The sequence below is a fragment of the Opisthocomus hoazin genome, chromosome 6 (assembly GCF_030867145.1).
Source record: "Opisthocomus hoazin isolate bOpiHoa1 chromosome 6, bOpiHoa1.hap1, whole genome shotgun sequence".
In the NCBI taxonomy this organism is placed as follows: domain Eukaryota; kingdom Metazoa; phylum Chordata; class Aves; order Opisthocomiformes; family Opisthocomidae; genus Opisthocomus; species Opisthocomus hoazin.
Window position 1 is genome coordinate 57,056,243 of NC_134419.1, and position 23,684 is coordinate 57,079,926.

General features: G+C 39.6%; 1 protein-coding gene across 18 annotated transcripts in view; it reads left to right on the forward strand.

Moving 5' to 3' along the window:
• PCDH15 (protocadherin related 15) overlaps positions 1-23,684 on the forward strand; it is a 1,100,829-nt gene that overhangs the window by 1,041,922 nt on the left and 35,223 nt on the right. For all 18 annotated transcript variants that reach the window (XM_075423218.1, XM_075423232.1, XM_075423213.1 and 15 more), the window contains 2 exons: positions 7,833-8,048; positions 12,324-12,412. In XM_075423218.1, coding sequence (XP_075279333.1) covers positions 7,833-8,048; positions 12,324-12,412 — 305 coding nt within the window. The remainder of the gene's footprint in view (positions 1-7,832; positions 8,049-12,323; positions 12,413-23,684) is intronic.

Sequence of the window (23,684 nt, forward strand, 5' to 3'; positions counted from 1 at the left end):
GTCTCTGGAAGTGGCTGACCTGCGTTTGATAGAAATGGCTCTAATATGAAGCCAGCGGAGAGGTTTGATGATGACAATAGGAGCCAGTGGAGTCTGAAATGCAGTTACATCCTGAAGGAAACTTGATTGTTAACAATATCATTGATCAAATTTTCGTTTCAGACCTTTTCTGTATTTTGTGCCCCTTTCTGATAGGCTTCATAAAGTAACTTCATCCTTTATTACTGTTTGAATATCTTAGTATACAGAACAGCAAAATAAAACAAAACCATTTTATGCTACAGGTTTTTCCCCTAATGACACACAGGGGAACAGGAATTACTCTTTACTGAACAGCAATCCTTGAAAGCAATCTATCTTAGTGGTTGTATACTGATCTAAAGCAACTGACAGAATAAATGTTTAAAATTCCTGGGTATAGTTATGTTTTTCATAGAGAATATTTGGATTACTTTTTTGGCTAGATGCATTTACCCATGTTAAATCTCCAGTAATTTTCTCTTCTTGCCTATAATGTCTACGTTTCTTTCGGTATTTCCTTTTTCCTTGAGATGGCAGGTAAATCTTCACAGTGGCAAGTTCTGTAAAAGTGAGGTTCAGCTCTCAGCACCTTGAGATCGCTTTCTGTTGTGAAGCACAAAGTTTTCCATTTTCCAATTTTGTTTTTGCATGTACACAATAAAACAACTTCTTTGTAAAAATGAACTGCTTTGCCAGTCACAATCTTTTATTAGTTAAAATATGATTTATGAATCACAGAGGGTAATCTGTAGGGAGAAAACATACTTGGTAGAAGTAAAAATCTACTTTGAAGCCTATTTGCAGCGAGAACAGCACACCCTCAGAGACATGCATCTGCTGTAACATCTGGCCTCTGACAGGAAGCTGTTTGCCCTGTTAAGAAGAATATTACAGTAATTACAGACACACAGGTAGTTTCTTTCAAAGAACATATCTTTAGATAGTATGTTGGCTTGCTAAACTTGTTACTATAAAAAACAGTACTATTTTTTCCTTTGGCAGTGTTCATAAAAACTACTACCCTTTGTGATTTTTTCAAATGTAATATTAGATTATTTCAATTAGTATGTTCTTTTCTAACATTTTAAACACTGTTAGTCCTGCACATGCCTTCCAGAGTAAGGCTCTTCATCCAGGGGCTGGAAGGTGTAAGTATACCTGCAGTGTTTGCAATACCGGATTGTTCCCATCCCATGGAGGATCAGCTGCATAGTCTGAACTCCTTCCCAGCACATACACATAAACCTACTGTACTGAGCAAGAACTGCTATTAGCATAGCAGGAAAATGCAGTAAAACCGATATTTCCAATTTTTGTTTCAAAATACAAGTTTGGGAACGCCTCTTATTGAACATATTTCCCCATGAGAGAGTCTATCAAAATCGATCCATGTTTCCACACCTTGGGTTTTTTGACACCATTCGAGGAAAAAGTGAACGGTTTTCAGTTGCTTTTTTTCTTACTACCTGTGTTTCTCAGACGTTTGTGTGGAGCTGGAGCTTACTCTGAGTGGGCTGGGCAGAGGTCAGCAATATGCTTAGCAGAGTGCCTTCTTTTCCTCTTTGTTCCAGCAGCTTTGTAAGTATGCCTAACAAATGATGCATTTAAAGCATAAATTAATTAATCTTTGGCTCCATGTAGCCCTCATAAAAGATGATTATTTGACATTTCTCAAACCTGCATATGTCCTCAGGGAATATTGCAGTGTGAGGCACAACTACGTGGCTGCACAATCACAGTGTTACAGGAGGGCACTTATCCCCTCACCCAGAGAGACTTGTAAAAGCAGCACCATGTGGCAATAACACTCTGATACCGTCACCAAAATTGCCTGCGGGCCACCTTTGGTGACTTGTTTAGAATGAGCATTAAAATCTTCATTAACCGTAGTTCCTGATGATACTGCATAATCATTGGATGATTACAGTTTTTATCATTCTTAGCATGAGCTAAATTCAAACTAGCTGCTTAGAAATAAATGCAGTTGTTAATTTTAAATGTTTTCCAGTCTCCCTAGCAGGGTCACCCATAGTGGTGAGCCTGAGGGTGCTAACAGTGCATGTAAAATGAATAGGACTGGGCTGTTGGGTTTCTTTCATTCTGCCTAGCCTAGTGCCACTAAGCAGATGGCAGGTTCAACTCTTTCCAATCAGTTGCTGGCACATAAAATGGGTTTTAGAACAAGACCATTTTTTGCCAGTAGGAATTTACAGATTGTTGAATATTTTCTATTCTGAAGCCGCATCTGCCATTGTACTTTTTTAAAGATGGTTTCACTTTGTGATTTACAGACACTTAAGGCAATAAGTTTGTTGTAGCTATTACAATTTTTCTTTTTTTTTTTTTTTCTGCATTTCTTCACTACTGTGCTTTTTTACACGGTTACCTGTCTCTAGCACTTTTGAACTCATGGTGATCAGCTTGTTTTTGCCATGGACTGCATCAGAATTCTGTATCTTTGCATGTCCTGGCATCTGCTCCTCAAGCCTACTGTCCTTTACAGACTTCTTTCCACCAAATTCTTAGCTGTGAGATATTTGGATGGCCTTTAGGGACAGCTGCTGTGTGAAGTGCTCAAACACAACCTGAGTCTTGTGTTAATTAGTTACACCAGAAAAAACATACATGGTGGAACAAACCGTAACTGGTTACAGAGGCACCACTAAAGGGACCTCTGACACTTCTAGTTGTCAGCTTATATATTTTCATCTCTTGTCTTCCAGATATGCAGGTGGACTCTGCTGTAGTGAGTCCTGCATATTTCCATACTTGAACTAACGCATTTTTCCCCTCTCAGTCCTCCTAAAGCTGAAATCCTAACAAAACAGAGTACTCTTCTGCTCCCTCTCTGTTTTAAGGCAACTGATGTGTTAAAAGCACTTTTTGTTGGCAGCAAAGCAGCTGCAGCCTTCATCCCATTGCCGCTGCAGTGCTGGGCTGAATTAGACATTGCTTATCTGAGAGCAAACCCAGTGCTGACAGCGTCCGTCTCTTTGCTGCCTCTGCAGTGCCAGGAATTTTAACGTTTCTAATGACTTGCTGCAAGTTGTGCTGGCAGTCCGTGTATAGGAGATTCAGACACCGAGAACACTTGCCTTGTTGGTCTTTTTGCTCTAAGAGAGATAGCTGCCAATAAAGTTCTGAAAAATAACTGTTACTGACTTTTTGGTAAATACCCTCAATGGTAGGACCTAGAGCAGCGTATTTCAGCTGATACCTGGCTGGTGTAATGTGCTTTTGCAGTGGGGTTCAGGAGCACCCCAGCAGTTGCACCTCTTCTACCCTGGGAGAGGGTGGATAAGGGCTGGAGACACGCACAGCGATGCCAGCAAAATTCCATTCGTGTGGGCACACCTTACGCTCTGTAGAAAGGAGGGTTGAATTTGGCCTGGTAATTCCTAAAATCATACATATTTATCAGTACTCAATCATAGCAGAATTTAGGAGACATCTGTATTTCTTGCATATAACAGAATGAAGATATACTGCTGTAATATTAAGTATAGCTCTTTCTCTTCTTTGACATACATAATGCATCTCTTCAGATGTCACATATCTCTTCCTAATGAAGTGTCAAAAATATTTACCTTCAGGACAAATTACAAGAATAGCAAACATCCTTACTCTGTATTAACGAAGTTGCTACATTAATGTCAGCAGCTCACAAGCTCTCTCTGGTGGTCCTCCAAAGCTGAACGTTGCACTGAGTGTTGTTAGGTTTGATCAAAGCATAAATAGTGGTGAAAAGGGGGGAAATGAAAACAACAAGGTTAAAATATTTGAAATTGAAATCTAATAATTATTCCAAGTTACTCAGGCTGTTTAGCACCTGGCTTTGCTCATCTGCTTGTAGCTGGCTTCTGGAATGGAAGTATCCTGAACTGTAATGATACTGAGGCCTGCGATTTCTCTGGAGTGCCAGTGATTTCTCAGAACTTCTGAAAATTAACTTGTCACCTGTCTGCCAGCTTTGAGCACCTGAACCGCAGGATTTTAGAGGCTGCATGCTTAAAATTTCAAAATGCCTCTTTCACTGGAGTTTCATGCATTAAAATTAGCTGCAAGACTTATCGTACCATTACTTCTAAGCAACTATGCTAGTGTGATGTTTGTTCAGCATGGCTGACTTTATTTAATGTCTGTGCCTGCAATATCGATACCGTAATTTGGATCAAAATTTTGTTTGTCCTTAGTTACCCACATACACAGGCATGAAATACTGAAGATGAAATTGATTTCTGTTGTTCTTGAAACGACCTATTAAAAATCATATCTTTCTGTTGAGATAGAATTTGCTAATATTTAAAAAATGATAGGCTTATGGTCCAGCTGAACCAATCTAATAAATACATTTTAACAAAGAATTTGGCTTTTTATTGAAAGGGCGTAGTGCTCATCTCACAGGTAACCTCCAGAGAGCCTTTGGCAGTTACCTAGGTCGTCAGTGTAAATTCTGCTGCACTACGGTAAAGACCTCCAAGGAGTCAGATCAGATAATACTCTATTACCGCTGCCTATGTGCTTCATACCAAAACACACGCCACGCAGGGTTAGGAGAATTACTTACCCCTTAGTACCCCTCCAGCTCCATTACCAACGTGAAATTTGAGCATGAATAAGCCAGTGGTTTTTGCCACACTGACCTTTTTTATGTTGTTCATGGCTTTAAACTGAGCTATGTTGTACAACCTGCACTTGCCTGGTCTTAGATGCGTGCATTCAGTGTGATTTGTTAGGAGTGACACAAAGTGATTATTTTTCAAAGTTAGCTGCTCTGCATCACCATGAAGTAATTTCCGAAGAGATTTCCTTCTTGACTCTCGAGCAGCGGGTAGGTAGTCTTCTGGATGGGTTGTGCCAAATCCCCTGCTACAACAGGCAGAGGCTTCCTGATCTCTTTTTTTGAATACATGGAGGATATACACCTTTCCTAGAATACACAGGCGAAACTGTTCCAAAAAGCGCCAAGAGAAGCTACTTCGAATGCCTCTGTAACCTACAGTTAGCATATTTTCAAGGAGGTTTTTTTTCTGTTACCGTGCAGATTTTAGATGTTTCTTTAGCAAGAGTAATTTTAGTAGTATTAGTAATCATGTGAAATCTTTTAATTGTAATATTAAGATTTCCTTTGCATTAGGTTAAAAACAGGTACTTGAAGTGAAATATTTGATTTTTAGAAGTGTATGTGGTGCTTGTGCCTGGGTGGGGACTGTGGTGCTGCCCTGGACTGGGCACAGACAATTCTGAGACCCCCCACGGTCAGGCACAGCTGAGGTGGGGTTTTAGTTTTTATTTGTTTTTTATAATCCAAATCTATTTTATATGGCAGTGAATTAAATTAGTTTTCCTGAAGTTGAGCCTGTTTTGCCCGTGACAGTAATTGATATAGTAAGCTCCCTGACCTTATCTCAATCCATGAGCTTTTTTATCTTATTATCTCCCCTGTCCTGTGGAGGAAGGGGGTGAGAGAGCAGCTGGATGGGCCTCAGGCAGCTGACCAAGACCAACACACCACAACATGATAATCTGAGAATACATCAAATGAAACTGTGGTGGGAGTAAGAGTCCGATAAGGTCACTGAAGGTGGTATGGTTACTGGAGGAATGAAGGTAACCTGTTGTGTAATTCAGGCATTTATGCACTTCTTAAAAGGGCTGACTTCAGCTTGGTGCTGCAGTCGGACATTTAGCTCTCAAATAGTGAGGACTGTTAGCAGTCACATATCAACCTGATTTTTAGGTACAGCCATTTCCTCGCTTCCCTGTGGTGTATAGCATTCCTTCACATTTATTTGTTCCTCCAGCAATGTACTTGTCAAAAGGAAAGCCAAAAATTAGCCTAGTCCTGAAAATCCACCTGTCAAGCTCCTGTCTGTGGGCTCCGTGATGTTTTAGGGTTGTAGTTACCCATGCCAGCTGGATAGTAGGAGTGGTCTGGAAAAGCTCACCAATAACTTTGCCTTTTGACTGACAGGAAGGCCTACATTTCAGAAAAATTTTAACCTTCCTCATCGTTCCTAAAAATGTTAATAAAGGGGTTTGAGATAACCCAAGGTGTAGCAATCTTGATTTTCACAGCCGTAAAAAAAAGCTATAGAACCAGAGAATAAAGGCACTTTAATACATTTCATATTTATGCTTTTCGTAGCCAAGCCAGATAAAGCGTTGTCAATTTAAAGGAAAACAAAATATTAGCAAAGGATGCAAAGACCATTTTAAACAGTTCTGTCTCTGTGATGAGTGGCAGCCAGTGTCACTGAGGGAGCTCATCTTTTGAGCAGCTCTGCAGCGCACTGGTGTGCTACGTGAAACACTTTTGCTACCTCTAGCTAAATCAGCCTGGATATGATCACTTAAATGCTGTATAGTTATATCTATTCCATCTGGTCTGATAGCAGTCAGAGTAGGATGGAAAGCACATACAGTTTTGAGTACCTGGATCATTCATCTGGCACAGATATCTCTTGATGTTGCACAATGCAATCAGTGTGTTGCATAGACTCGCTTGTTGTATCTTCATACCAGTATTCCCTGAAAATTATCAGAAAATGAAGACAAAATCGGAGTTACTAAGAGTTTCCACCTTATAGAACTTGTTCACTGATAGTGAGGAAAATTATTGATGATTAATGACCATCTATTGAAGGCTTAATGTCCTTGCACAATTAATGCATTTTTAGACAGCAGTGGCTTATCATGGTAAACAACTGTTCATGCTGCCATAAACCCTGACTAGACTGTGATTATATGGTTGTTTTGTTTTTAAGTCATGGTGAAGTATGGATTTTACACAGACCTGCACCTTTTTGACGTTAAGGGTGTTTTTCTCCACCAGTAGCTTAAGCCGCAGGCTTAAGAAGTCATGCCAATATTTTGATAAAAGCCTACTAATGGATGCTGAAGTGTTCCAGATGCTGAGGCAGTGCCCAAGCCTAATGAGTGGGCAAATGTACAGGTGGTAATTAGTTACCATGTCGCTGACCCCTTGCTAGACAGAGCACATGAAAGCATTATAAGGGTCCTCAGAAACTCTCCCATCAGAATATGGGTACTGCCTTTTGAACAGGAGAATGATTTGTGCGAAGGATTAGGTCTGGAGAGGCCAGAACAGGGCTATGCAGGGTTGTCAGGCACAAGGCAGGTGAAATAACGTCACTCCTGGGACTGCCTAATTGATGCAAGAACTGCGACCTAATTCTGCAGCAGTTCAGGGAGAATGCCAGGGCAGCTCTGTGTCCTACACTGGGTCTGTACATCAGGTCCATTGTGCAATATTGCAGGAATGCCAGTCAGTCCTTTTTTTTTTTTTAATAAAATAGGATTAAGTTACTCCAAAAATATATGTACTCTGTTAATGAGGGTGCAGAGTATCTCCAAGAGGGAGGACATTCTTGTTGTATAAATTCGTGAATGTATTGTTGGGTTTTTTTTTCCTTTGGTATTTAATTGTCAACAAGAATTTGGCAGTGGAGGTTTCTCAGAATTAAACTGTTCTTACCTGTTCAGTTTGTTGCAGGCTTGAAAACTCCATTTATATTGTACTTCTTTTTTTCCTTTTTTCTATTTTTTAGAGCAGTTTAGTGCCAACACAGGAGAAAGAAATTGCTGGAAAAGCAATACTGGATGCAACAAAGTTAAACGAACCATTTAAAGTAATAGTAGTATCTGCTTTCCGGTATCTAATGTTTTAAACGTCAGAGTGGAAGAAATTTGCTGGACCAATATGCAACTTTATTTAAAGGACAAAGTTAATGATTCTTTGCATGCATACTTACTTTATTTGCCTCTGGTTGTTTTCTTTTTCCTATTAGGCTGATGATATAGACACTGGGAATTACAGTGCCATGCAGTACAGACTCATCATTCCTCCAATCAAGGATGGTAAAGAAGGTTTTGTGATTGAAGCTTACACAGGGCTAATAAAAACTGCTATGCTGTTCAAAAATATGAGAAGATCCTATTTCAAGTTTCAGGTCATTGCAACTGACAATTATGGAAAAGGACTGAGCAGCAAAGCAGAAGTACTTGTAAGTATGACCCGGGCATTATAATTATGGAATTATTCCTGAGGAAATTCAAACACTACATAAAGTTTAATTCCAGGCAGACCGATGGGCAGGCCATAAACTGTGTGTACTTAATATTTTTAAGTCATTGAAATAAAGTTGATTTTTTTTACACCAAAAGCATTTATGACCATCTGAAACACGTGTTGATGTTTCATGGCAGAGATAATGATCTCTGTTACCACACTAGTCCTGATGTTCAGTATTATATTTATGCAACAAGCCATTGCTAATGTTCAATTTAGATTCTAATTGTTTGCATTAAACAGGAACCTAAATTTTGTTCTGGACCCAGATGGCAGCAGAAAAAGTGCTGGGTTTGTGCATTAGAAATACAAAGCAGGTCACATCTGTATGATGTGACACAAGCGTTTACAGATCATGTCCACTTATTCTCTGAAGCAGCAGGGTGCAGCCAGCTCCTGTACCAAAGCTGTGAAGCAGGGTTAGCATGGGATTAGACCCCAGTTAATAAGCCAAGCTGAAGGCTTGCTAACTTGAGCTGTACTCTGTGTTCACATGACTTCCTAGCTTCTGCATTGGAGTTAGATCTGGTTTATCTTGCAGTGCAGGCAAAAATCTGAGCAAAGAGTCTCTGAAAGCTAGAAGTCAGTTGACTTACTGGAGAAAGCCAAGGTTGCCGTGTCTTAGTTGCTTATGTCTGGAAGGGAGATGGAATAATTCAGGGCTGAGACTGTACTTTAGGTTTTCAGGGAAGCAATGTTTCAAAAACAACACCAGCTTTAGGCCCTGAATTCATGTTTTTGTGTTGAGTAAAGGACATTGACTTAGTCCAGTCACAGAAACCATCAAGACTAAATTTCTTTAAAGCCTATGTAACTTGATGGATTGGATCAATATTAGCACAATGTTGTAGGGATAAAGTGCATTATCTAGTTCATGGGAACACTGTCAAATGATACAGATGATAGTCATAGCCATAGTACTTGGTGTATTGAGTTATGCAGGAATTCAGCGAATAAACATAATGTATGATGTCCTCATGCTTGACCTCCCAGAATGACAGGGCATTCTCATGCAATTTATGCAGTAATAGTATATTAAATGTAGCCAAAAGGTATTGACATCAAAATTAGAAAGTGAAGTATGTCTCATTAGTTTATAGAGGTATCTTTAGGTTGTCTTAGTGAGTGATGAGCACTCTGGTACAATGTTTTTGAGCAAGGCATGAAAGCTTAGGGTAACTGTAGATAAAATTACAGGCTGATACCATCCCACCATGAAAGTTTGCACTAAACGTGATCCATCCGTTCTAACTAGACTAAGATGTTCCTGGGCTTTATGATTGAACAGAATTTATCCTGCTGTTACTGTGATGTCAGCTGCTTAGACTGGGAGCTGTTACACCTTTCAATACAAGCTTAAGGAGTGCACATAGATAAGGGGAATGAGTTTAATTACTCACATGCAGAAGAATAAGATGTGGGGGAAGAAGATAGGATTGCACTGGGATGGCGTCTAGGGAGAAGAGGTGGAGCAACACCAGAGGGACAGTACTGCGAAGAACCTGAGCAGAGCAAGGTATCCTCCAGAACTGGGGCCAGGATATTTCCTCAGAGCCCTGGCACAGCTCTGTGAGCAGCATAAGCTGCCAGACCCGTGTTGTAGGGCATGGTCCAGGTGAAGGATACCAGTCTGTTCCTGCTGGATGGGACTGGAAGGATGGCTTAAATTTAGACATCTGTGGGTCTGCACTTTGGTTCCATGTGATGGAATTGCCCTTTTTAGCCTCTGTGAGACAAAAGAAATAAATAAGAAATTACATTTTAAAATAAGTTTTCTGCAAGTAAGCACTTAAAGATATTAAATAAGTGTGGATGGTGAATATTCACTATGATATCTTTAATCAAATGTTTGGGGAGTCACATGGCCCCTTCCTCATTCAGCTCTCAAAATAAACTACTGCCAGGAATCCATTGGTGCCATAAAATGATCAAGACTGTTTGTGGGCTCTGCCTTGCCGGATTTAAAAATTGGAAAGTGCCTAGTGAATGAAGCATGGGATCAAAGGGATGTTGATTATGGGCTAGTGATTGTCAACAATTATATTCTTTCCCTGCCTGCCTCTACTGCAAACTTCCAGTTTGTTGTCCTACTTATTTAATTCAACCTGGAACTTTCCTAGTTCTCAGCAAAGTATTCTTCAGTTACTTATGGACATGAGACATCTGAACATGCTGACTTCCAACCCTGTAATTTAGGCTGATTCCTGCTATTTAGCATCACAGGACCTGGCTGTATTTTTGCTCAGTAGACTGGAAGTAGCAAAAGCTTTCTAAGGAACGATGGGTCGGATGATCTCTGGTAACTGTGCCCCCAAAAGTTTCCAGAAAGCAGTAATGGTGGTGGCTCAGGAAGAGCTTTCCCACATCTTCCACCTCTGCTCCCAGCATGTTTCCATCTCTCCTTGAGTGGAAGGGAACAGTTTCTCCCCACAGCTTTTCTTACAATGTAGTTAAATTGAACTTAGTTCCTCAACTTAAAGCTATTTTTAATAATTGAAACATGAAGCCTGAATAGCAAGCAAGTTAATGTTACTACAGAAACATTAACTTTTTCTTGATTTTTGTTCAACACTCTTGTTTTACTATAGCTAGTCAAGAATGTGTGTTTATTCATATTTTTGTGTATGAGCAAGTAGTCATAATTGTGATTCCTTGAACATCAATAGAACTATTGCGTTTTTTAAGTGTTGCATCTATGCAGTGCTCAGTACATAGGTGCACAGTCGTAGCTTGAATTGGCTAAGGTAGTTAATTCTATTAAACTGTTCATTGCTTTAGAGTTTCTTTCAATGATCTTAGTCTAAAATTTAAGTTCATTATAATTCTGTGTTTCTTACACAGAAGTCTGTACCTGCTGATCAGTGCTTCTGATGACATTTCAAGAACATTTAAATATTTAAAGTTGAATTAAGCATCAAAGCTGGTGAATCAGTGTTTGATGTGAAAATATATTATGGCTTATCTGCTGAAGTGCTTACAGGGCTCAGACTTCTTTTGAAAATCAGGAGTCATTTTTTCTTTTAGAATTGAATCGGCTAATTCTGATTTTTAAATTTATCAGGTTTAACGTTGTCCTGCTTTTCCAAATTTACCTCCAGAATCCTCTGTAGGGAGTATAGGTTTGGATTATAATGTTTGCTGTCATGCCTATATGGATAATGAACCAAATTTTAAGAAATGTTTTATTTTCTCCTACAGTATGGGAAGTAACTGTTCCTTTCACAACCTAAGGGGAGACTGGCTGTGCTAGTGAAGAGAGACCTATTACAAAATGCAGAAATATTTAAAAGGGAGGAAAAAGCATGCAATCATTTTACTGGAGGGCATGCCTTTTGTTAGGATAAAAATAGCTTGAGGAGACTAGATGACAGGATGTGAAGCAGAGTTTGCCAAATCTGCTGAATTTGATGCATGCGTGTAGTCACTTCTGCATGCTGACCATCCAACCTGTGGCTGAGAAACAGAAGAGTTACATTGCTTTTGTAGTAGAAAATGCTAATGTGAGAGAATTGTTCTGAGGTCAATTGTTCTTTCATGGAATCCTGGATTTTTTTATTTTTTTTTTAAACATAGTGCATGAGTATGTAGTGTATTAAAGAGGCATTTTTTTCCTGTCCTTTTATGTAAAAGTGCAATTGTAAAATGCACATTGTTATGCACAGTTTTACGCCATATAGAGAGGGAGAAGAAGGAGAAGTTGGAAATTAAAATGACTTACACTGATGACTTCAAAATAGATGAACAATTTCCTTTGTGATTTTCTAACAAATTATCATCTATTTAGTTGAATTAATCTGGTACTTGCATTTATGTTGGTGCAAACTGCATGTTTCCAAGGTTAGATTTTCCTGACAAGTCATCAAAAATACCAAAATGCTCATAAGTGATTTTGAACATGGCACATGGGAGATCCATGATTCTGTAAGTAAAGTCAAAACTGTGAAAAACAGGTTTTGTAGTCCCTCCTATAAAAATCTGTAATTCTGATGCAGTCCTGCAATTACAGTTCTAGTTAAATCTTTGCCTGCTGTTTATTGGTTTTGGCTGCCAAGCAAAGCAGATTTCCCAGTTCTCTTATTCCAAATTAAAATGAGAAATCTGTACATCAGAGCATGGCTACGAAGGCAGGAAAGTAATTATTTCATTCTTTTTGTATGGGGAGGATGTTATGCGTGGGAGTGTGAATTGAATTTCATTCTTTTGTTTCCAGGTCTCTGTGGTCAATCAGTTGGATATGCAAGTCATCGTCTCTAATGTTCCTCCCACCCTTGTGGAACAAAACAAAGATCAACTCATAGGGTAATAAATTTATTTACTCTACACATATCAGACATTCACTGGTTTTGTCTTTAGATTCAGCAAGGAGTGCTCCCTTTATGCCATGATCTATTTTTTTGCCAAAAGACTTGAAAATGAGCATGCAGATGATTTGGTGGGGAGCACAACTGGCTGAGTGACAGCACTGGCCCCTCCAAATCCACATTATGCTCTTCCTCTGGAGAAGGCAGAGGTGCAGTACTTCTTTGCTTGCACATTTGCCCACTTTGCAGGCTCAAACTAGGTTCAGAGTTGACCCTAATACAGATTGTAGTGGAACCTCCAGACACTGAGCACAGAACTTGCATCTGTCAAAATCTGAGATGTAAAATGAATAAAGTGCTTGTCCAAATGTTTGAGGCAGTGTGTCTCAGTGAGCTGTGTTGCTTCACTATGATTTATCTGGCTGATGTAGCTGTAAGGTAAAGCAGAATTTAGAAAATTTATGCTGGCACAATTAATACCACTAACATCACTACATAAAATTTTAATCACAAAAAATTGGTAACAGGGTGTCATTGTTCGGGCCTAGCAGGTACAAAATATTGTGATGAAGGGATGGGTAATTGGAAACATTAATGCTTTGCAATAACAGTGAAGTATTTTATCATACTGGCAGACAGCTAAAATCCCTTTTCATAAATTATGCTTTAGTAGAACTCATACACTACAATATCATCAGCTTCCAGGAGACAGATTTTCACTTTTAGCTTCTTTATTTAAGACAAGGGCACTTTTCTACACTTTGTGTCATTAGACATATAACCATGAATTAGACAATATGGGAAAAAAAATATATAGGAAATTGTTTAAAAACAATCTTTGTACTCTTCTTTCACTTTAATCAGTGACAAATGGTATTTCTCAGATTTCAATGGGTCTGTTCCATCCTGACTGTTGTCATACCTTTACTTCTCCACAGAAATTGAAATACATTAGGGTTGATGATGTATTCACCCACTGAAAAGGAAATGTGTTGTCTCTAAATGGCTCATGTCTTCATTAGACTAGGAAAAAGTATCAACAGATTTGCTTCTGTAGATTTAGGACAAGTTCCCATTTTCTCTCTCTGGTTTGAGCCAGGTGTATGTTGGCTCTGATAGATTGTTAATGTCAGAAACACTAATTAAGTTTTTCAGGCAGTAGTCTGTATTTACAGGGACTCCATTTCCTAGAGCTAAGAATAATAAAGGAGTCTGCTTGCTTAATACTTATGATCTAGCTTTCCAAAAGTGTCAGGTGTCGGTGTTGGCTGGAGAGGTGAAGAACAATGTCTCTTTTAGTGACAGTAGTAGGAAAAGTTTGCTTTGCCTATTGGTAAGCCTTCAAGTTCACTCCGTGTAGATCGTAGAATGCTTTGGGTTGGAAGGGACCTGTAAAGGTCATCTAGTCCAACCCCCACTGCAGTGAGCAGGGACATCTTCAACTTGACCAGGCTGCTCAAAGTCCTAGCCAATCTAACCTTGCAAGCTTCCAGGGATGGGGCCTCCACTACCTCTCTGGGCAATCCATTCCAGTGTTTCACCACCCTCATGTAAAACATTTCTTCCTTATATCCAGTCTAAATCTACCCTCCCTTACTTTAAAACCCTTGCTCCTTGTCCTGTCACAACAGGCCATGCTGCACTCTGCAGAATTTTTCTTCACAGTAACTTATAGCCTTCCCAGGCTTCTGTTTTCTTGAGTGAAGAAGATGAACACATGTTCTGTACTATGTGTTTCTACATGAAGTAGCATAGATATCATGCTAAATTTGCCTTACATTGTGTTTGAGATCCTCCCAGTTTTGGACTGTCCTGGAGCCAAAGGAGCCACCAGCAAAATACAGATGGCTCTTACAGAAGGTGGTTTGAAAACGGGGTAGAACAAGTCTGGCTTGAATGAAGAGCGTCAACTGCATGACACATGTGTCATGGGACTAAGAGCGTGAATGCTGCAATGGGTGGCATAGCAATAATAGCAAGAGCAGATAGAGTCTCGCCCTTTCACCATCGCTACAAAAATCTCCTTTTGCAAACACTGGAGCAGTTTATTTCCAGCTCCCAGCAGGTCTCAGCGGTGTTCAATGCCTCAACAATAAATTTTACCATAACCATACCCTTGCTCCTCTCCTCCAGAGCCCGGAGGAATAGCTGGCATATCTCGCCAGAGCATTGGAAAACAGCCCAGAGTCACATTCCTCAGTCTCTGTGCTCCAAAATACTCTTTTCTGCCAGGCTGGAGTCTTTTAAAACTTGTTTCATGCTGTTTTGGCCCTTGTGCATGGAAGTGTCTGACAGATGTGTAAGTATTTCACAGTGAATAAAGCTTTGAAGGAGTACAAAAATAAAAAAAAACATGGCCAGGATTTGACTTCTCAAAATTAGCTTGGGAAGCCTTTACATTCATGAACACTATGAGCCCAATGAGTGAATATAGCATAAGAATTTAACTTCTAAGGATAGGCTTTCAAGGACAACCTTTGCAAGAAGAGATTGCATTGGATTGTTTTAAAATTGTCACATCCCTTATTGAAATGATTTGCAGAGAGCAAAAGTCTCAGAAATAAATTTTGCATATGTGTACTTGTCTATTTCACACAGAAATGTGTTTATTTCATTGCCATCTTCAAATTTCTTGGATTTTCCTCCTAAAGTTTAAAAGAAAGCTATGTCCCTGTTTTCATAAAGGCTTTAACAGTTCATGTAGGACATAAAAACAAAATAATAGGAATTCGTGATTTTTCATGCACTATATGAAGATATAACCAGAGGCAAAGGGAAACCAAATAATTTGGAGGCCTTCTCATGCTGAACTATTTTTGCTCAAAGAGGTTTCTGTGCCATTTCAAATGCTGCTCTAGTTTTATAAAATTAGAACACTTTGTATAATTCATTAACAGAAAAAAAGACTATATAGTTGGCTAAATTAGTCACGACGGAGGTAATTCAGCTCTTTCTCCTCTTTTTTTTGGCACTGGAGTGATAGTAAATATTAATCTCTGAAAATATAACATTTAGCCACCAATCACTATACTTGGTGATGGGGATTGTTGGAGAAGTGGGTAGCTGGGTCATTTTTGAAATTATAGTGATTTTCCACAATAGAATAAATAGTGATTTAAACAACTTTGCAGAACAAGTTATAGCAGATTCTCCCCAGCTGCCTGTAATTTTCACTAGAGAGTGGATACAATGTATTAAGAAATATATGTAATTCAGTTCTCCACACTGGAAAGGCTTACTCAGCACAGCCCTGAGATGTATGTTGGTTAATGGTCCAAATGAAGGAAGTATACCATAGTGGAAAAGATTTAAAACATCACTATCTATTTGGCTTAGGAGTTTGGGCTTTTTGAGGGATACAATGGGTATGTCTTCAGCTGACATTTCTGATAGTGCAGTGATCATTTGCAGTCATTCAGTAAGCACCTCAGTTTTCCTCCAACTGCTTTAATGTCATCAACCAGCTTTTCATATCCTCTGGACTGCACATCAATGTCAGATTTGCCATTTCTCTCACCCACTTTGATTATGTCTGTTCAGATAGGTCCATTTATGTCTGCTACAGAAGATGACACGAGAAAATGGAGTGAAGCTTAGTGCAAAATTCAGTGCATGTTCCTCTCCTTCAGAAAACTTGGTGAAGGCAGATAACACAGTGTTCTTTAAATATGGCAATGTTTCTGAATGCTTACTTGTTTCGCAAGCAACAACATTTCAACTAAAATAAAATAGCCAACTTCATGCTCAGATCATTTAGTTCTTTGGTTTTCTTTCACATGACTGCAGCTGAAACCTCTAGCCAAAATCAGATATGCCACATTACCAAAAGACCTGTGTTTCTCTCCTCCCATAGGTGATAGAAACGTCTTGTGAGTTAAATTCTTCCGTACACAATTCTATAGATGGCAAATCATTTTCTGTGAAAGGGAGTGACAGAGTGGCTGAAAATTAGTGCTTTGATTAAATACTCCATAGACATTTCTCTTGAAAAGGCTACAGCCTACAAACCCTACAAAATGGAGATAATACTGCTTAGGGAACTCTCTTTTCCTGAGCTGGAGCTAGCCAAAACCATTTGGGCACAATTTTCAGTGTTAATGTAAACATTTTTTTGCATTGTGTGTGCTTTCTGAGCCAATCGGGTAAGTAGATAAAACACATTTATCTGCACTTGGACTGCTCTGGAGTTGTTAAAGAGCGGTATGAGGATTGTTTCCTCACTTTCAAAAATCATGTAAGTTTTCTCATGTTGTTCTTTCCTCTCTGTAGTGGAAAGTGAGCCTGGAAAGATAAGAGTTTCTTTTGTGTCCGTATGAAGAAAATCTCCTAATGGTGGTGTAGGAATTTTTCTTTGGAAAAGAGGGTCTGATGGAATCACCTGATACTGCTAATAAATGTGCAGAAATACAACAATAGATAATTTCTTTATTATTAAATAATTATGTAATAAGTATAAATATTTAAGCACTTAAATCTTTACTTCCCACATCAAGAAGTTTCTGTAGTCTCCTGTATTTTCAGTGTGGTCTCTGGTAGCAATTCCCTTTTTTATATTTTGACTTCATAACAGACAAGTCATAGTGCCTGTATTGGTGCAAAGGTAGAGGTCCCAAAATGCTCGTACTAGTTGTGTATCATGGCCTTTTGAGCCTGTCTGCTCTCTGCATTGCTCTAGCATTTTTTGCTTTCCTGGGATGAGGAATTTAGCTGCTTGCAGCCTCCTGGCCAGATCTGTCTCTGGAAGTGGAATTCAAGGGCAGATGTTCTTGAGTAGCAACTTTATCTGTCTTCTGGATGTTCATGTGTATCGTGTGTATCTTAATAGAGGTTATTCCCTACTTTTCAAGACAGAATTACTGGAAATAGCACGTGTGGTAATTACAGGGAACTTTTCCTCATGTGTATTTTGGCCTGTTATAGGCTGCAATCCTTTAATACCTTAATACTTATAAAAGAATGGAGCAGTTCCACAGTTAAAGAAAATCCACACTCAAACATCATGCAATGTAGAAGTGACCAGGCAGTTCTTTACTAGAAGAATCCAAATGTACAGACAAGTGCAGATCCTCAGAGACATACAAAATGAGTGTTTCAGAATACGAACATTCAGCCTGCTAACTTAAAAGTTTGCATATATAAAGTTGACTGCCATCATTTCTCAAAGGAGTGTCTGCTTTGCTGCATAGAAACTGCAGGCTACGTAAAAGAAATGTCGTAATATATACTGTAGCCATACATATGGCTATAAATTATAGATCATAATATGCATCACATGTTCATTGTACATCATATATTGTTTTATGTATAATCATAGTATATGAGATAATATATTTTATATATAGGAGCTGCAGTGCACAGTCCTCTCTGTAGGGAAACGTTTCAGAATGTGGATGATTTCCCTTCAGTTGTGTTTTGCTGTTGACAGTATAGCAAATGGTGTTTTCTAATCTCAGCTGAAGAAGCAGTCGGTGGCATTTAAAGGGACAGCTGATGTGAGTGCTTTATATGGCACTTATGTATATTGTTGTTATTTATTTCTTTGATCCTGCTTTTGTTTGTAGTTAGAGTATCGATATGTTCAGTAATTAGAAGCATGAGTGGATGCCTCTGAAATGTAGCATATTTATCAAGATGTGGCTGCATATAATGAAATAAGATGTTACGAGGCATCACTGGGGTTCCAGCATTCTTGGTACCTTTAGTAAAGCCAGACACAACTTCCCCTTGGATGAGCCACCCTAGAAATGCTTGTTTGGAAATGCAATGCCTCTAAAAGCACGCTTGACTATATTTCAATATTCAACCTTAGTGCACCAGTGATTTTTCTTCTCCTCATCCATGAACTGGTAGAAAATGAGCCTGTCTTTCCTGCTGTATGTAGTTGCAATATATAAATCACTCAGACTCATTAGTTTTCCCATAGGAGAAGTACCATTCAGTTGCTTGCTTTATGGTTTTTGCCACATATTTACTGAATTAAGCCTAATTACAGGTGACTGGACTTTTTGCGTATGGGCCCAGTGGTAGTGAACTTGCTATTAAGCACTCTTCACAGCTAGCACTTACTTTCCTCCACATTATTAAATGTTCGTTAGTCACAGATACTGCTATAGCTGCCTTGTTCTTTGCCTCAGCGCTCTCTCATGCTGTTATATAGGTTCATTCTTCACTTCTGCGCTGGATAAAGAACTGGCTGAATGGCCGAGCACAGAGAGTGGTAGTGAATGGAGTTAAATGGATGAGGGGATTGAGTGCTCCCTCAGTAGGTTTGCAGCTGACACCAAGGTGGGCGGGAGTGTTGAGCTGCTCGAGGGTAGGAAGGCTCTGCAGAGGGATCTGGACAGACTGGATCGATGGGCCGAGGCCAACTGTATGAGGTTCAACAAGGCCAAATACCAGGTCCTGCACTTCGGTCACATCAACCCCGTGCAATGCTACAGGCTTGGGGAGGAGTGGCTGGAAAGCTGCCCAGCAGAAAGGGACCTTGGGGTGTTGGTCGACAGCCGGCTGAACATGAGCCAGAAGTGTGCCCAGGTGGCCAAGAAGGCCAATGGCATCCTGGCTTGTATCAGGAATAGTGTGGCCAGCAGAAGTAGAGAGGTGATCATGGCACTGTACTCGGCACTGGTGAGGCTGCACCTGGAGTACTGTCTTCAATTTTGAGCACCTCACTAGAAGAAGGACATTGAGGTGCTGCAGCATGTCCAGAGAAGGGCAACAGGGCTGGTGAGGGGTCTAGAGAACAAGTCTTCCGAGGAGCAGCTGAGGGAGCTGGGGTTGTTTAATCTGGAGAAGAGGAGGCTGAGGGTGGACCTTATTGCTCTCTACAGCTACCTGAAAGGAGGTTGTAGTGAGGCAGATGTTGTCCTCTTCTTCCAGGTAACTAGCGACAGAATGAGAGGCAATGGCCTGAAGTTGCATCAGGGGAGGTTTAGATTAGACATTAGGAAAAATTTCTTTACTGAAAGAGTGGTCAGACATTGGAATAGGCTGCCCAGGGAAGTGGTGGAGTCACCATCCCTGGAGGTGTTTAAAAAACATGTAGATATGGCACTTCAGGACATGGTTTAGTAGGCATGGTCGTGTTGGGTGGATGGTTGGACTTGATGATCTTAGTGGTCTATTCCAACCTAGGATTCTATGATTTTCCTCCTGGCCCTTCAGTCGACCGCCCCTCTGACTTTTTCCCATTCACTTCTTTGCACTGTGTTGTTTCATTCTAAATTAAATTGTTAAAATTAGCAAATACATAAATATTGAAATTAGAAAAACATTTGCCACCAACTGGCTGCATCATATTTCATATCCACCCTACATTTGGTGATGCTGGGAGAACATATGTCCTATAGTTCTCGCTTTGTACAGTGTTTAACTGAGCCTATTCCATTTCTTAGCTGATCTTAGCCTCCCTCCACTGTAATCAGGATGATTAATAACATTAGGCTACCTGTATTAAGTTAGGTAATAGAGACCAAAGCTTATTCAGCTCCAGCTTTTCCATTTGCTACTTCCACTGCCAGCTGGGAAGCACTGGGTCAGCGATCTCCTGCTCCCCCCTCCTCTCAATAACACCGAGTGTTGTTCTGTTAATGTATTTTCTCTGAAGCACTATAATGTAGTGCGTGGCTTCTCAGATAAAGCTGTAAACTTCTGCTTTATTCAGAAATTGCTTACTATTGCAGTAAAAACTCTTTTGTGCTGAGATCTGAAGATACGTCTTCTGGGTCAAAGTCAAGATGTCTCTGTGTATTACTGTTCGGGTGAGTGTAGCATAATGTTCATTTTGCAATTGGGAGAAATGATACTGAAGTAAAAAGTTGGCATGTTTTTAGGTTTTTTGGAGGACAGGATTATACATGAGAAGTACAAAAAAAGAAGACAAAAAACTTTAGCAATATGTGAGAAAGCACATTTCCTTTATCATATGCGATCCAATATGCTTTTATAGAATTAGGGTAAGGATGTATGCAGACATTGTCTCTGGGTTGGTTTCTAAATAATTTGGATGTTTTTAGATGCAGAGTAAATTGACTCTGTGGTGCTCCTTTCCGCGTTGTGTGTGGTATAAAACTAGAAATAATCTTTGTCAAAAGGCTATTTTATAAAGAAGGAATAGTCTTAGGCTTGAAATAAACCCCAGTTCTGGCTTTTTTGTTTTACATTGCAGCACAAAACAGGCTGACTTAGCTGACTAGTAAGGATTTCTTGAGTTGGCAGCTCCAAAACAGCTCGGCACCTCTCCAGAGACCACAGAATCCCTGTGCTATATGGATGTTGTAATAAGGCATTTGGGAGCAGGCTGCTGGGGCCCAGGTACATCACCTCCCACACACTATCGCCAACTGCAGAGGAGGTGCTGGAATTGGTCCTTATCCATTTGTGAAAATGTAGTTGAAAATCCAGCAGTTTAGTCATCAGTTATTAACCTCGCAAAAACTCAACGCAGCCAGAATTTGGATGAAGTTGAGCAAACTTGAGAGAGTGTGCTTGGGTTAAAAGAAACACTTGAAAAGTCTGTAATGATGTGTACCAGCAGAGCTGAATGCTCACATCTGTGCATTGTTGCCAAATTTGCTTACATTCTCAAATACCTGGACCATAAATTTATTATTATTACTAAGTTATTTTGGGGAGCTAGAATCTTCAGTGAAGGAGCCAAAAGTTATGCAGAATATCTCGTTTGCAACACTTGTAACTCCAAGTCATGGTATCAGTTATTTCAGAGTCCTGAAAGAGACTGGATTCTTTTTTTTTTTTAATTTCTTAAAATATTTTTATGTGCTCCAGAAACACAGCAGGCTATCAAATTACTGCTGAACTGAAACATTTTTTTTTCAATAGAATTTTCTGCTAAGGAAATTGTGCAGTAATTAAATTCAAGTACTGGTGAGGATCTAAAATATTCTGCAAATTGAATTATTTCTTTTGTTTGAGTGCTGATTTGGAGGATATGCAGGCAACTTAGCAATTCGACCCAAGGATATAAAACTACTGGAACGTTGCGGTGCTCTTTCAGGCCATGTCGTGCGTCTTCTCCACCAGGGACAACAGAGGATCATTAAACCTTGCTTCTGACTTTACCAAGTCTTACGCGATGATGGTTGGTCTAGCTGTGTGGCTGTTGCTGCTGGGCTGATTCCGTATCTCATATTTTGAGGTGAATTAACTGACTCATATGGACTGTCACATTAGTTTCCAAAGAAGCTTTTAAGTGGTCCTTTGCATCTTTCCTGGTAGCAGGATCTCTCCCATGCTGGGGCACGCTTCTGGCATGGCAGATTTGTGCAGCCATGGGGAGACAGCAGCACAATGCTGTGATGCCAGGGTGGACCCCTTAATTTAGTCCTGTGCTCAGCAGGGTCTTGTCTGCCTGTAACAGGGTGCAGCAACCTCAGCCCTGGCACGTGGCATGATGCCTCAGGTGTGCATATTAACCCAGGAACATGGTGCCTTGTGCCAGATTTTGGGGTTTGGTCTGCTGGTTTCAGAAATTTTCTGAGAGACAGAATGCCACCAGCCAAGGGACAGCTCAACAAACCAACATACTTGTGTTTTTTTGCCTTTCTATTTCTTTTACATCTAAAGATGAAAAAAATAGTCTCTGAGTTTTCAAGATATTTAGGGCCACATTATTTCCTCAATGACAGTGAAAATCCTCTTGTCCTTCATTTCATTTCACTGGTGTCACTGATGGGAATTCGGAAAGCGATGGTAATGAAGATGCACTGGGAGGCATTTCTGTTCATTACATTATGTCTGCAGAGCTAAATGGAGTTAGAGCAGTAGGAAAGTCTCGTTGCCTGTTAAGTTGCTGGTTCTCCTGCTCACTACACCTCTGATGGGAGGATGGTAATTACCCTCATTGCATTAACAAGGGACAGACTAATTTTGAGCTAACTTTTGCTGGTAAATACAGTAGAACTGCAGACACTCTTGTTACTTAAAGTATGAATCTTAAAAATTGGTTGTTGTCAGTAGTACTACAAGCAAGTGGCCACTTTCAGTAGAGTTTTAAAACACTACAGTGTTTTCAACATCAGAAGTTCAGCCAAGTTACTTTAAAAATAACTCTATGGAGAACTGTCCTATTTTTAAGTGCATTCTTTAATTGCTACTTTTCAGTCTTCAGTGTATTTTTATTATATATTTCAACTTAAACATGCAATTTGTGTGTTCCAGATGAATTATTAGTGTCATTTCACTATACTTTGTGGTGTTTCTTGCAATGTCATTTAAAGCCTCTGGCTCCAATATGCCTGTTTCTCATAGTCAGAAAGTAGTATGCTATTTGTTCTTCAATTTTAATCATGTTTTAGACAAAGATACTCTCAAAGGCAATGAATTCCAGCAGAAGTCATGCCAGGAATTTCTGAGGAACAGGAATGTTGTTACCAATTCTGCTAAAAGTGACCCTGCGTTATAACTTTCCAACCTTAGAGGACGTTTCTGTCTTGGGGAAATAATAGTTCTGGGCAAGGAAACGAAATCATTTTCTGCAGCAGCATCAGAAGATTATTGTATACTAATTAGGGAGATAAATCTTTTACATGTTTGGTCTATCTGAATCCTTGTGCAAAACACCATTCTAAAGGCAGTTATTGTTTCTTTTAGACACTTACATTCATGTAATGTTTGGGGATTTTTTTAGAGTAATTTACATATCCCAGATTTGTTCTGTCAAATTTTACCTGGGACAGTTGTTGCTACTGAGGTGTCAGTGACAGATTATTACCCTAGCTGCCAGTTAAACATGTGCCAGAAGCAGAGACGAGTAAAGTTTACCATATCTGCGAACAACAGGACTGCTTGTGTAGAGGACACTGGTCAACTAGCAATGTGTCAGACAATCTACTATGTTTATTTTCCCTACAAAAATGGTTCTGCACTAAGAGCGTATATTCACTACTAGACTAGGACCTGGGTCTGACAGGTCGGGATTTTTCAAAATCTTACAGAAAATCTTCTATTTTAAGAGCATGGTAAACTTTCACACAAGAAGCAGAGAAACTGAATGGATAAATATGAATCAGTGGTCTTGAAAAATTATAAGATGGTGATACTGTTCTGACAGATTTACTTTGCTGTGGAAATGTGGCAGGAAAAAAACAACAACAAAATGTAACCTCAGCAACTGCAAAAGATTTTGTTTAAAACAAGTGACAAGTCACTGATGTCCTTTTTAATGAGATTTGTTTTCCTCCATACTCTAGTGCATCCTTGGTATATCAGGCATCATGTTCCCTCTTGTTCCCTTGCTTTTGCTTCCTAAC